General features: G+C 33.3%; 1 protein-coding gene across 1 annotated transcript; it reads left to right on the top strand.

The window, feature by feature from the left end:
- Positions 1 to 382: 382 nt before the first annotated feature.
- Positions 383 to 2,104, top strand: LOC142609931 (cytochrome P450 94C1-like). Its single transcript, XM_075781657.1, has one exon. The coding sequence runs from the start codon at positions 463 to 465 to the stop codon at positions 1,957 to 1,959; it is 1,497 nt and encodes a 498-aa protein (XP_075637772.1). The 5' UTR covers positions 383 to 462; the 3' UTR covers positions 1,960 to 2,104.
- The last annotated feature ends 11,681 nt before the right edge of the window (positions 2,105 to 13,785 follow it).

The raw sequence follows: 13,785 nt of genomic DNA, 5'->3' as shown, positions 1-13,785 counted from the left end.
AAACTTATAAATAATATCAAAAAGTATAGTAAAATTTATAAATAGTAACAAAAATAAACTGAATAATAAAATAAATTAGCAAAAATTAAACTATTCTTGCAGACACTTTCAAAAATTAGTCCATACGGATAAGAATAAATGCACGTGGCTGAATCTCCACATATTACAGTAGGTGGGACCGGGTGACGCAGATGACTCTACTAATTGACTTAGTTCTTTTGAGCACGAGTTTTAAATGCTATTATTTTATTTCAGCTTTTTAAAAAAATTTATTTATCAATATATTTTTTTTCCATAGTTTTCTTTTTAGTGGAAACAGAGAAACCACTGAACTGAAACCACTGTTCTAACAAATATAAAACTCAAGCATCCAATGTACAATAGCTCCAATTGCTCTTTTGTCTCTCTCAGTCTAGTTTCTTCTCTCTCTTTCCTTTTTTTTTTTTTAATCTTCAACCATCAATGGAGATTGAAGATTCCTGGTTCTTGCAGTTTCTTCATGCCTGCTTTTACTTTCTTGCACTTTGTTTTCTTATCTTTCCTCCCTTGCTATACTTAGCTAGACTAAAGCCTTGGTGCAACTGTGAAATATGTCATACTTATCTCACGTCAAGTTGGTCCAAACAATTTGATAACCTTTGTGATTGGTATGCTCATCTTCTAAAAAACTCTCCAAGCAAAACCATCCACATACATGTTCTTGGAAACACAATCACAGCCAACCCCAATAACGTTGAGTACATGCTTAAAACAAGGTTTGAAAATTACCCAAAAGGCAAACCCTTTTCCATGATCTTAGGTGACTTTCTGGGTCGAGGTATATTCAACGTGGACGGTGACTTATGGAGGTTCCAAAGAAAGATGGCGAGTCTAGAGCTCAACAAGTACTCCATAAGATCGTTTGCGTTCGAGATTGTCAATTACGAGATCAAAACCCGGCTTGTCCCACTTTTATCCTTAGTTGGAAGCAAAAAAGATGGGGTTTTGGATTTACAGGACGTGTTTCGAAGATTCTCCTTTGATTGTATATGCCGATTCTCATTTGGGTTAGACCCCAGGTGCCTAGAGTTGTCACTACCCATGTCTGAATTTGCTGATTCCTTTGACCTTGCATCGAAATTGTCAGCTGAGAGAGCCATGACTGTGTCCCCACTTGTATGGAAGATCAAAAGGGTGTTCAATATAGGTAGTGAGAAGAAATTAAAGGAAGCTGTTAGCATGATCAATGTTTTGGCACAAGAAGTAATAAAGCAAAAGCGCAGAATGGGATTTTTCACTCATAAAGACCTTTTGTCGAGGTTCATGAGTAGTGTTGACGATGATACATATTTGAGAGACATCGTTATAAGCTTCTTATTAGCTGGGCGGGACACGGTTGCATCAGCCTTGACTAGCTTGTTTTGGCTTTTGGCAAAGCACCCCCACGTGGAGTCAGCAATCAGGGTTGAGGCAGACCGAGTCATCGGAGCAAATAAGGAGCTCACAAGCTTTGAGGAGCTACGAGAGCTTCATTACTTACAAGCAGCAGTGTATGAGAGTATGAGACTCTATCCTCCTATACAGTTTGATTCAAAGTTTTGTCAAAAAGATGATGTCCTTCCTGATGGGACTTTTGTGAGGAAAGGCACTAGGGTTACCTATCATCCTTACGCAATGGGTCGGATTAAAGAAATTTGGGGTTTTGATTGCTTACAATTCAAGCCAGAAAGATGGTTGAAAGATGGAATATTTTTCCCAGAAAACCCTTTTAAGTACCCAGTTTTTCAAGCTGGACTCAGGGTCTGTTTGGGAAAAGAAATGGCTCTAGTGGAGCTCAAATGTGTAGCACTTTCATTGCTTCGAAAATTCCAAATCGACTTAGCTACACCAAGCCACACGCCACGGTTCTCTCCTGGGCTCACAGCCTCATTTAGTGGCGGATTACAGGTTTTGGTACGAGAAAGAGAAACACCTTTGTAATTCATACATGTCCTTAGAAGTTGCTTTCTTCAAGATTGTTGTTATTATGGTGAATATTATTAGTGCCATTCCTAGCCAAATGTGCACCAATGAAATTGTGCAGGTTGTACTAAATTTAGAGGAATGTGACGTGTGATTTGATAGTCTACATAGGCTTGCACATACCAGAATGTCTGGTTGGTGTCGGTAGGCCTAGGATTTTTATCCTGAAGGATGTACAATATGGTTATGTAGCTGGTGTTTTTTGACTGTGCAGATAGACAATCCTTCGTGGAATGTTAGATGTTCTGCCAGTTATTTTAGTGCACTCCTTATATATATTAAGCTCCAATTAGCTTTGTGTGCAAGATTAATGTGATGTACCAAAGCAAGTTGCTTCTTTGATTCTTGTATTTTGCTTTATTGCTTGGAACTTTATTCTTATGGTTTATATATATTTATGGTACATGTTAACAAGTCGTGCTTGTTAAGATTTTTCTTAATGGATAATTCTAATAAAAAATACAAAAAATTATTAAAAGAATTACCAAAAATGATTAAAAAATTATTTAAAAAGATAAAAAAAAAACTGCAAAAAGTAAAAAGAATGTTGCAACAACGGCAAAAAGTGATAGTTAACAGGCACTCTAAGGTCCCATTAACACAACCCTATATTTATATATTGTAACACCAAGTTTGACTTAAAACCCTAATAAAGCAGGCTCAACATGGTTGTCTCTATAGTTTCAACCTCTCACTTATTAAGAGAACTCAGTTACTGCTAGGTTTTTATGACCTGGTTTGGACTTCAGCTGATCTCTGAAGCATTTAACCTAATTTAGTGTATAATAATATACTTCTTGCTGGAATTAAAGTAAGGTTCATATCTTAAAAATAGAAAGAACCTTAAATTTAGCTTATCCTAAAATCTTAAACTTTTTGGAACTAACTTTTTTTGTTGGGATAATTTTTGGAACTAACATTTATAACAGTAAAAACAGACCCAAAAAAGAGAAAGTTGGAATGTAATTGGAAAGTGGTTGGGAAGCATAAAGTATTGGGAGGTGAATAAGGTACAAATTACTTTTCACGATGTCTTCACGTGTAGATGTTCTGTCATGGCTCTCACAAGACTGCTTGTGTTCTGAACTTCGATGGCTACAGTTTCCAACTTTCCATGTTGTCCCAAGATCTGCAAAGTTGCTTCTCTCATGCTTTGGTATTTTGATCTTGATCTACTTGTTTTTGGCATACAACTCCAATATAATAATAGGCACTGACGAACGTATCAATTGCTCCATACAGTACCATCATAGTGGCCATTTTTATTACTCTTTGCATTGATTGATGTTTGCTAATACTTGATTGTATTGATTCTCAGGTGAAATTTCAAATTACAGTTGTTGCAATCAGGATCTAAGAATGTCAGTGATATGTTTGGAGAGAATCTGCTCGTGCTTAATGTCCCAATTTATAATGATTTGTGTATTGTTTATAAAACAAACCGACGGATATAATTAAATTATTAGACATGCACATGTATTTGCAGTATAATAATAAAAATGGAATCTTAAATTCTAATCATTGCTGAGAAAACAATGGTATATATGGTGACTTAATTCATTATGAAGCAAGATCAAAGCCATTAGGAGTTAATTAGACCAACAATATCTAGCTACACCTATATATAGCTATCCATTCAGCACCCTATGATGACAATTAGGTTACTTACTAATTCTGGATTTCGTTAAGTTTCATCAACTATCCAGAACAAATTAATTTTATAATCTGTGGGTTTTGTGCCAGCTTTGGATCTATATTCTATACCTAAGATGCGAGTTTTTCATCAAAACCGGTTTCTCCAAACTAAGAGATCGCTAGCAAACACCTTTCTTTCTCAAGAGGTATAGGTAATACGTGACACCAATGTTTGGTAAAGATCAAACTTCAATGTACCAAGGCATGAGCTCATGGGGTGGATTGAGGCCAAAGCAATTTCATAGATAATGTTCTTTACCTTGTTTGGTTTCATTGGTGGCATCCGAGTAATCTCTCTTCCCTTACCTTCTTTTAAGGTGGGAGAAATTATTCACTACAATGGACTAATCATGGTTTCATCCTCCCAATTAATACAATTAAATCATTTTGAATTTAAGTGATTGTGTGAATTTATCTTTACAATTAACCATTGATAAGAAGAGATAAGTGTCGAATTTCGAGCTAATGTCACTTTGCCTCAAAACAAATTGGTGATGAGGAAGACATATTAAAATAAACATATTTTTAAAGTAGTCGTAGAAAGCCAAATTGTAATCCTTTAATAATAAGAAATAGCTTTTTTTGAATAATTCGAATGATAGATGGAGAGGAGTAATGTATTACTATAAATGTTACTCAATAGCTATGGTTTCAACTAAAGAATTACAAAGACTACTTGAGATACTTGCAGCAGAGGCCAGAGGGCATCAAAATGCAAAGGTTTGCTGGAAGCAACTAAAGACCTTCATGTTTTTCCGAACAATGGCCATACTATACTGGTGTGCCCTTTGTTAGATTTGATACCTCTACAGTTTGGAGAAGAATTTCAAAAGCTCGACTGTTCATGAGGAATCCATATCTTGCAAACATTTTATATGACTATCTATTTAAGTAGTACTATACAGTATTTGGATTTTGTCAGGACCCAGTTAAATTTTCTAACTGTAATTGTAAAGGAGTTGAATCCATCTTTGTTGTAGGGCTGACAGGATTTGCACTTATCAACCAACCCAACCAATCCCAATTCCCACCTAAATATGAATTAAAAATAAACAATTCCTTTGCATCAATCCCAGTCGATTAAAGGGATTGGACAGGGGCCCAAAAGGTCGAACAGAACAGCATACGTGTGTACTACATTCTCCATCTTTTTTTTTTTGATGAACTACTACATTCTCCATCTATTAGAACTGTACTACATTCTATATATATATTGAAAGTGACACTTTGATTAGTGAATTATTTTTGATAAACAAAAAGTATGCTCGTAGAGTAAATAAAGTTATATGTCTAGAATTGTAATTAGCAGAGATGACTGTTCAATCTTGGGAGTTCAGATGTCAAATCAATTCCAAAGCTCTCGTGTCTGTTCCTAGTGTAGGGTGCTTCACCTCCATTCCATACTTCCTAAAAGTTTTGCCAACCAATTTGTGTTTTTTTTTTTTTTATAACTTTTTTAAGTAATAAAAGAAAAACCCCAATTGTATTTAACTAAACCAATGAATAAGTATGAAGCCCTCATATGCTCAGTTTGGCAATTGATCTCAATATGTAGAGGATGAAATGCAACAAGAATTCTTCAGGTGACTTCAGGGTGTGATCAACTACATTCACAACATTCTGTTGTGAGCTACATCTCTCCCTGCAACTCCCATGCAAAAGATCCTTCTCTTTTTATGCATTAGAATTTGTTTCCCAAAAAAAAAAACAAACAAAAACAAATGGAGAAGAATTTGGGGAAAATCCCATATCAATTTGAGATTCAATTAATTAATTATATATTAGCAGATCAAAATCTCTTTTAAATGCTAAAGGTAAGATCCATTTTACTATAATAGGCTTACAAACTAACATAATAAATGGCGTAGCTAGGAATAATTACTTGGGGGGCTGGGTTGTAGTACAGATATACTAAATATAATTCATAAGTTTATTGAATACAAAATTATCAACTTTCATAAATCATCAGATTATTGTACATTAATGAACACGAAAAACTATCTAGTTCAATGTAGATATACAAAAAAGAACTTTCACATCAAATCATTCCTAGCGACGATTTTTCATGGAATAAAATTCATCCATTATCATCTCTAGTGAAATTCTCTGTAATTTCCTTCTCTATATAAACTATCATATTATCTGCCAAAAACTCATCTTCCATTATATTGGAAAATCTTTTTTTTAACAACTTCATAGCTGAATTGGAAGGGTCAACACAAGACGAATAAGTCTATCAAGGAAAAAATAGATTTTATACTTTCTTGAAATTTTCAATCCCCTACATAGCTCAGAAATTGTACTCATATTTTAAAATTTTGGATGTTTTGTCACATCAAGCTCATAATGTTGCAATTGAGACTCCAAAAGTTTTTGTTCTTGTTCAGTGAAATCTTGAGAATAATATTTCATAACCAAATTGTATATATCAACAATTTTGAATAATCTAAAAGCATCCTTGGGATTTAAAACTGAACTAAGAATGACAAGTTCCGTCGTTAGCTCACAAAATCTACTTTTCAATTATTGCAATTGAAAGTCTATTGTAATTGTAAATATGTCAATTCTAAAATGATGTTACATTGTTAAATCTTCATCTTGATGACGATATCTATCTCGAGCTTTAGTGTATCGAGCATTCATATCAAGAATATCAATTTCATGCTGCTCACAAAATGATACAACACTAGCAAGTAAAGGCTCCCATCCATCATCTCTCACCTTTTGAATAAGTGATTTTGTAGTTGAAACTAAATGCATGACATTTAAAATGTCTTGAGAATGTTGTTACAAAGCTTGACAAAGAATATTAGTAGTTCCCATTATCTCTTTCATCAAATGCAAGATTAAAATAAATTCAAATGATGTTAATACTTGATAAGCTCCCTCGGCATCACCACGTTATTTATAGTTAGCCCCTTCCTCAGAGATAGTGTTGATAACTTTGCAAGTAGCATCAAACATTTTTATCAAACTACAAATAGATTGAAAATGAGATCCCCACCTAGTATCCTAGCTCGTTGCAAAGTACCAATTTGGTTTGCGTCTCTTCCAGTCTTAATTTCATTAGAAGCAATCATATTCTCAACTTGTTCCGCTTAAGCATATCGCAATTTATCATTACGCTTACTAGAACCAACAACAATATTAATAATATTAATCAAATGATCAAAGAACTGATGAAAATATTTTACTTCTCTAGATGTTGTAACTAGAGCTAATTGCAACCTATGAGCTATGCAATGTACATAATAAGGATATGTGCAATCTTTAAGAAAAAAAGCTTGTAATCCATTCCATTCACCACGCATATTACTAGCCCCATCATATCATTGACCTCGAATATTTTTAATGTAAATGTTGTGACGAGAAAGAACAACACATATCTCATTCGTTAAGGTCAATGTAGTAGTGTCTCTAACATACACAACATGAAAGAAACGCTCTTTAATGAACCTTCTTTATCAACAAACCTCAAAATAATGGTCATTTGCTCTCTCTTCGACTCATCTCGAGCTTCATCAACTAGAATGAAAAATTTTGCATCCCCAATTTCTTCACAAATAGCATTTCGCACTTTACTAGCTAAAATATGCAAAATCTCCTTTTGAATTAAGGGTGATGTATATTTGGCATTCCGTGGAGCATTTTTCAAGACAACTTTAGCTACATTTTCATTGAAAGTTGATGTGTATTTTATCAATTCTATAAAGTTACCTCGATTTTTTGAATCAAGGCTTCATCATGACCTCTAAAAGCACAAGCTTGGAATGCTAGCCATCAAGCACACTCTATTGAGATCTTGAGCCACAATCGATTATTCTCTATTTCTTTTTATGTTTGTTTCTCAACTAGCTTGTCAATATATCTTGAATAATTCATTAGATCCTCACAATAATTCATAGCAATTTAATGTGGTGTATTTGGATCTTTCTCCTCATGACCAATTAAAGAACAATTCATTCCATCCTTCACTTTTTTCCAATTATTAAAACATTTTTCAATGAATGCATATGATCCAAGACGACTTGTTGGTTTCTTACCAAAAAGGTAGCAAGGTAGAATATAGATTGCATCCCTTGAAGGTGAGTATTCCAACCAATTTGAATGTGATTCAAACCACGAAGATTGAAAACTACGACAATGATTTTTCGGTCCTTTGTATGGATACTCTATGTTTTTAGGTTGATATGGACCGACTATGAGATAAGCACGTCGAATTTCATCTTGTTCATTGACAGGGAATTCATATATTTGTTTACGTGATCCTGGATCATGGTCTATCTCTTTAGATTGAATTCTTGAACATTTGGAGGGACGCTCATTAGGCATTGAAGTATCAACATTTGTTTCTACAGATGTCCTAAGTTCTGAATGACTAATATCTTTTTTCTTAAAGAATGCATCAATTGTTTGACGTTTGCTCATTATTTGGTATCTAATTTCAATCCAAAAAAAAAATTCAATTTAAAAAATGATAAACTAACTTGGGAGAGAGATATAATAAATTATCATATAAAATTCATTCTTACATGAATTATAATATAAATACACCTTTAGTTAAGTAATGACCTTTTAGGGTTAAAAAAATTAAATAAACAAATCAATCAAAAGTATAAACAAACAACATAAACAAAATACACAAACTCATGGCCCTCACCCCAATTGCCTTCCATAGATTTTTTTTTTCATTTATAATTTACTTACTTTACTACCCAACTACACAATGCAAGCCCCACCCTGCCCCCACTAAAGAGATAAACAGCAAAGCCAAAAGTCATAGAGCCAATAGAGTCAGTGGGTCAAGAATAAAGAAGACAATAACAATAAACACAAAAAGACAAAGTCAAATAAGCATAAATTGATTTGCTGGCAAAGGGATATCACATATTCACATACACATATTTGATATTTCTATCATGCTATTCAGACTTCAGTATTTAGTTTAGTTGTAGAGAAAAAAAGAGAGAAGTGAGATGAGAATGAGATTCCTTGAGGAATTGAGATTGTGATGAGGGCTTGAGAGGTGATGAACAAGTCAGCGGGCTAGTGGAGTTTGCGGCATCATGGCAAGCAGGCGAGTATTGAGGAGATTGTTTCTAAGGAAGGCGTGACACTATGGAGGCGTGAATTGAGAACATAAGGGAAAAAAGACAAGGCATAGGCGTGACAGTCAGATTGTTTTCTCCTTTTTCTAACGGTGAGGATTGAAATTTGAGGATGCCTTTGTTTTGTTTGATTAGGCATTTTAGATTTGGGGTTAGGCTGGGCTGGGCTGGGCTGGGCTGGAAGTGTGTTTAGTTTAGAGGATAAATTTTTTGTTTTATTAGGGATTTTGGGCTGGCTGGTGGGGTTGGATGTGGGTCAAGGTTCTTCTTTTATTTGAAATTTTATTGGAATAAAACTCTAGAAGAATGGTTGAAATAATTTGGGGGGGCCGGATATGTAGTTTTTTGTGGGGGGGGGGGGGGATGTCAATTTTTTATATACTCTAATGGAAATTTGAAAAAAAAATTGGGGGGGCCATGAGCCAAGTGGCTCCACCCCTAATTAATGTGAATGCTACTACATTAATATTATAATAATAAACCCCAAAAGGTTCCATTGATGTAGCAGTTCTAAGGTCATGGTTTCAAAACTTCTAAGCATTCTTGTCCACTCCTATAAATCCATGTTAGAAAAAGAACATAGTAAATTTTTTTTTTTAAATTAAAAATTTTGATAATTTTATATATGAATTTGTTAGAAACCAAAGCAGTGCTCCGGGACTACCTAAATTTTTTACCCTAATAACAATTTTTTTTACTTAGTAAAATATAACCCTTTTTTTTTTAACAAACTACTAATTTTAGTATAATGCAATAATCGCTTTGCTTTCATATAAAGGAAGTAATCAATTAATAATCATTTCGATCATATACCTTTTATATCCGCCATCATCTTTTGCAGTTTTTTCTAAATATATCCACTAGGTGCTTGTTTTGACACAAGCTTTCTATAGCATTATTGCCATTTAAAGAATCCAAGAATAGATAGCTTTAGCCTTTACGCAAGTCTTGTTATTATGATTTATGAGTACATCTTTCTTTGAAGTTTGGACCCACCTAATTAAAGTACCTTTAATAAAGTAGAATTTTCTTAATGATTCCCTAGTTTAACATTTTGTAGAATTTAAGAGTGTATATGGAGGTTTATAAGAGGAAAAATTCTGGTGCCACAAACTAGTGCACAATTTTGTGCACAACTCACCCATGTGGCGAGTTGTGGTTGGTGGAAGGGTGATCCACCATCACCTCTCCACCAGCCACAACTTGCCACATGGGCAAGTTGTGCACAAGTTGGTGGCACCAGATGAACTCTTATAGGAGGAGACGTGTGAATGGTCATAGTCATATTGGAAAAGATAGTATGGATTTGAAAGAGTTTATAAAGGCCAAGGATGTGAGGTAAGAAATGAATCAAGAGAATATCTCTTAGACTTTGCAAAAAACATATGATTTGATATTGATCAACAATTGGTTCAAAAACAGGGAATCACACTTATAAGTGTGATTCCCTATTAAAATGAATTAATTTTAAAGGACCTATTAAGAAGGGTGAGAATGAGAAAAATTGTAATTAATTTTAAACAACCTATTAAGAAGGGTGAGAATGAGAAAAATTTTAGGGTTTCGGTGAAATCCCAATTGATATTTAGTTCTTAAGTGATAGGTGTGAGTTTATTCTGGTTTTATTATTTATTTTTTTATTTGAAAGAGTTTCAACCTATAACGTCCACTCCTCAAATATTTTATTCAACCATTAGAAATTTTACTAGTTGAGCTAACCGGTTATTAAACATTTTTATAAGTGCTTTAATATCTATTAACAAGGGGAAATTTAAAACTGTATAAATTGTCATGGGGTTAAATTTATAAGCACACTTTAAAACTTTGAGAGAGAATGATTGAATATATATAGGTTTAAGACATGCAATGACAACATCGAATAATTAATCAATTTGCTTCATGCCATAGGATTCTTCCATGTAAGCTATTTTCTCTTTCACAAGGGAAAAAAAATCCTAGAAATTCATATTTTATAGTATTTAACTTTATAGGAATATTAAATAATAACTTTTATAAAACATTTCATCTCTCATTATTAAATGCCAACCTTTTAAAAACATTTCATCACTTTTTTAAACATTTCAACTCAAAATTTATTTTCTCACTCATGAGTCATGAGTCATGAGTCATGACAGCTTCAAAGACCTCCTTTTATTTTTCAAACGGTGGGGATGGCAAAGCTTCCAACAATGAACACAAAGAAGCCGAGGTATGAGATTGATTTTTATTTATTTATGGCCTTTTGTTTATGGAGTATTTGGATTTTATTTTTGTTATAGCCATGAGAGAGAGAGAGAGAGAGAGAGAGAGAAAGAAAGAAGAAGATATTTTTCACTTTAGAACAATGGAATTCATACCCACTTAGAAAATTGAATAGTCAGATTGAGAATACACAATCCACAAAGAGTGATAATTTTTTTCTTTTAATTATTTTCATCTATTGGTTAATATTTGAGGTTTAATTAAATCATTTGTGTTAGGAAATTTAGACCCCGGTTGATATAATTTACAAGTTTTAAACCCAAGTTGTTATCTAAATTTATTATGAATAAATCTTGTCAAAACAAACTAACATCAATATCATGCACAACAGAAAAGTAAATAAGAAAAAATATGATGACCCTGGAAAATCAATGAAACAAACTAGTTTCACAATAAAAAACCTAGGGGGAAACCATCCCGAAAAGCAATTCACTATGGTAAAGAAAAGTTTCTGATCTAGTACAAAACTTTTGTCCATAGAATCTACAATCCTCATAAATGAACTTATAGCAAAAACCTTCTACCGCTTCAAAACTTCTAAACTCTTCAATATATTACGCAACCTTTTGCATGAATCTCAATATGTGACTAACCAATGATGCATGAATCCTAGTACGTGATTAATTCCACCAACTTGAAGAAGATGTTGGCTGTAAAGTTCTTCACTTCATCAACAATGAAGATCAAGAAGTACTTGGTTACAAAACCCTAAGGCAGTATCTTTTTTCAGAGAGAATAATGTACTTGGTCACTTTTTCATATGTTCTCTATGTGTATACCCATTGTGATGACCTTTAAAATAAGCCTTATATATGCCTAGGGTTGTGAGAAAAAAAACTCTACACAAATATTTCAGCATGGACCGAAAATCAGATCTGAAAATTCTGATTTCATAAGTCTCAATAGATTCTCGATCTGTCGAGTTTCGTTCATTAAATCTCAAAAGATATGTTTATGTTGAGAATCTATCGAGCTTCTGTTGAGTTTTTATCCAGCTTTAATGAATAGCTTTTCTTTACTTATTTCTTAGTCCAATCTTCATGGCTATAACACTTGACTTGAACAACATGTTTGTTGAAGTCTTAAACCATCCTAGATCTATCCAAATACAAGTAAAGTACATTTTGTCAAAGGATTAGCCAATTTACAATCTCCACATATGTCCTAACAAGTTCCACATATGTCCTAACAATCTTCCCCTTTAGCAATCCGTGACAAAACCACAACAAACAAATGAAGTATGAGAGAAGTCATAAATCACTAAACTCATAATCACTTGTTGAATACAATAAAATTTAATCTTAACACAAACTCTTGAAAAATTTTTCAAGAAGAGAATTCATGGCATGATAGATTTTAACAACCTGTATTTCTGAAATACTTTAAACAAAACTCATCAAGGCATCTTAGTGTGAAACAGAAATAAGAGATTGCATGCATAAAGAAACATGTGTATAAAGAGAGAAAAGAAACAACACATGGAAAAATAAGTGAGAGACAATATACATCATATATATATATATATATATATATATATATATATATATATATATATATAAGAAATAAGTACAATGTATGTTAATAAATGGTCACAAGACCGGTGTATAAGAAGATAAAAGAAGCTCCTAAAACAACAAGAAGGTAAACACTTCCCCTAACAAGATGAAACACAACTCCCCCTTACAGAGGCATGTATTTCTCCCCCTAACATGTAGAATTTTAAAAAAAAACCACATATTCTCCCTCTTTTTGTCATGATTGACAAAGGGTACAAGAAGCTATAAAACTTCTCCCGAGAAACATAAAAATGATTAAAGATGATTAAAGGGGCAAAATGAATCTATAAAAATGCATGAATGTAATGAAACAAAATGCTATGAATGACAAGATAATAGAAAGATGCAAAACCTATGAACAACAATGCATGCAAGAGGGTCTCGACAAATCGAGAAGCCATCGAGGATGTATAGGCCAGACAGAAAGTTTCTCGATGAATCAAGAAGCTATCGAGACAAATTCCAGAAATCTCGACGGACGGACATTACGTTAACTTTTGTCGAGCCAAGAAGAAATAGGGACTCAATAGATAAGAATTTGTTGAGGATCTATTGAGAAGCTGTCGAGCTTGAAGAAAATGAGTTTTTCAAAGTAGGGAAAAACACATAAAGATGAATGCATTAAGCAAACAATTCAACCAAAGATCTAATCAACATTTCAAGCTTTCAAAAACATCTCTCAACAAGAAGAATGTAAAGCGTTTAAGATCCAAACACACACACACACACAACAAGTCTAACCAATTTTATATTTCAAAAACAAATTAAGACGGTTTAGTGAGTATACATTACCATATATTCCTTGTAATGACCAAATCACATTGTACCTGCACATGTATCAAAAGTAGCAAAGAATTTTTACGTGTTGTGTGTGAAAACATTGCAAGATTTCATAAGTGTCTCACATTATGATGATTTGAGTTATGAGAAAATCAATTTAACTCACACACAATCATAACTGGTTGATGGAGACTATCACCTTCAAGGTACATCCTATAACTCCCACATCTTCTAGAAACACGCTTGCAACCATATTTAAAAACATTTTGATTCTTGTTGCTTTTAAATTTTTTTTGCATATTTTTCTTTTGAGCATATCATGCATAGACATATAAGAGAGAGAGAGAGAGAGAAGAATTACCCAATTATGTTAAGTTAACAAT

This window comes from Castanea sativa, chromosome 9 (genome assembly GCF_040712315.1).
Source record: "Castanea sativa cultivar Marrone di Chiusa Pesio chromosome 9, ASM4071231v1".
Taxonomy (NCBI): domain Eukaryota; kingdom Viridiplantae; phylum Streptophyta; class Magnoliopsida; order Fagales; family Fagaceae; genus Castanea; species Castanea sativa.
Note: the sequence above shows the minus strand (reverse complement) of the source record. Positions and strands in the feature narration are given on the sequence as shown.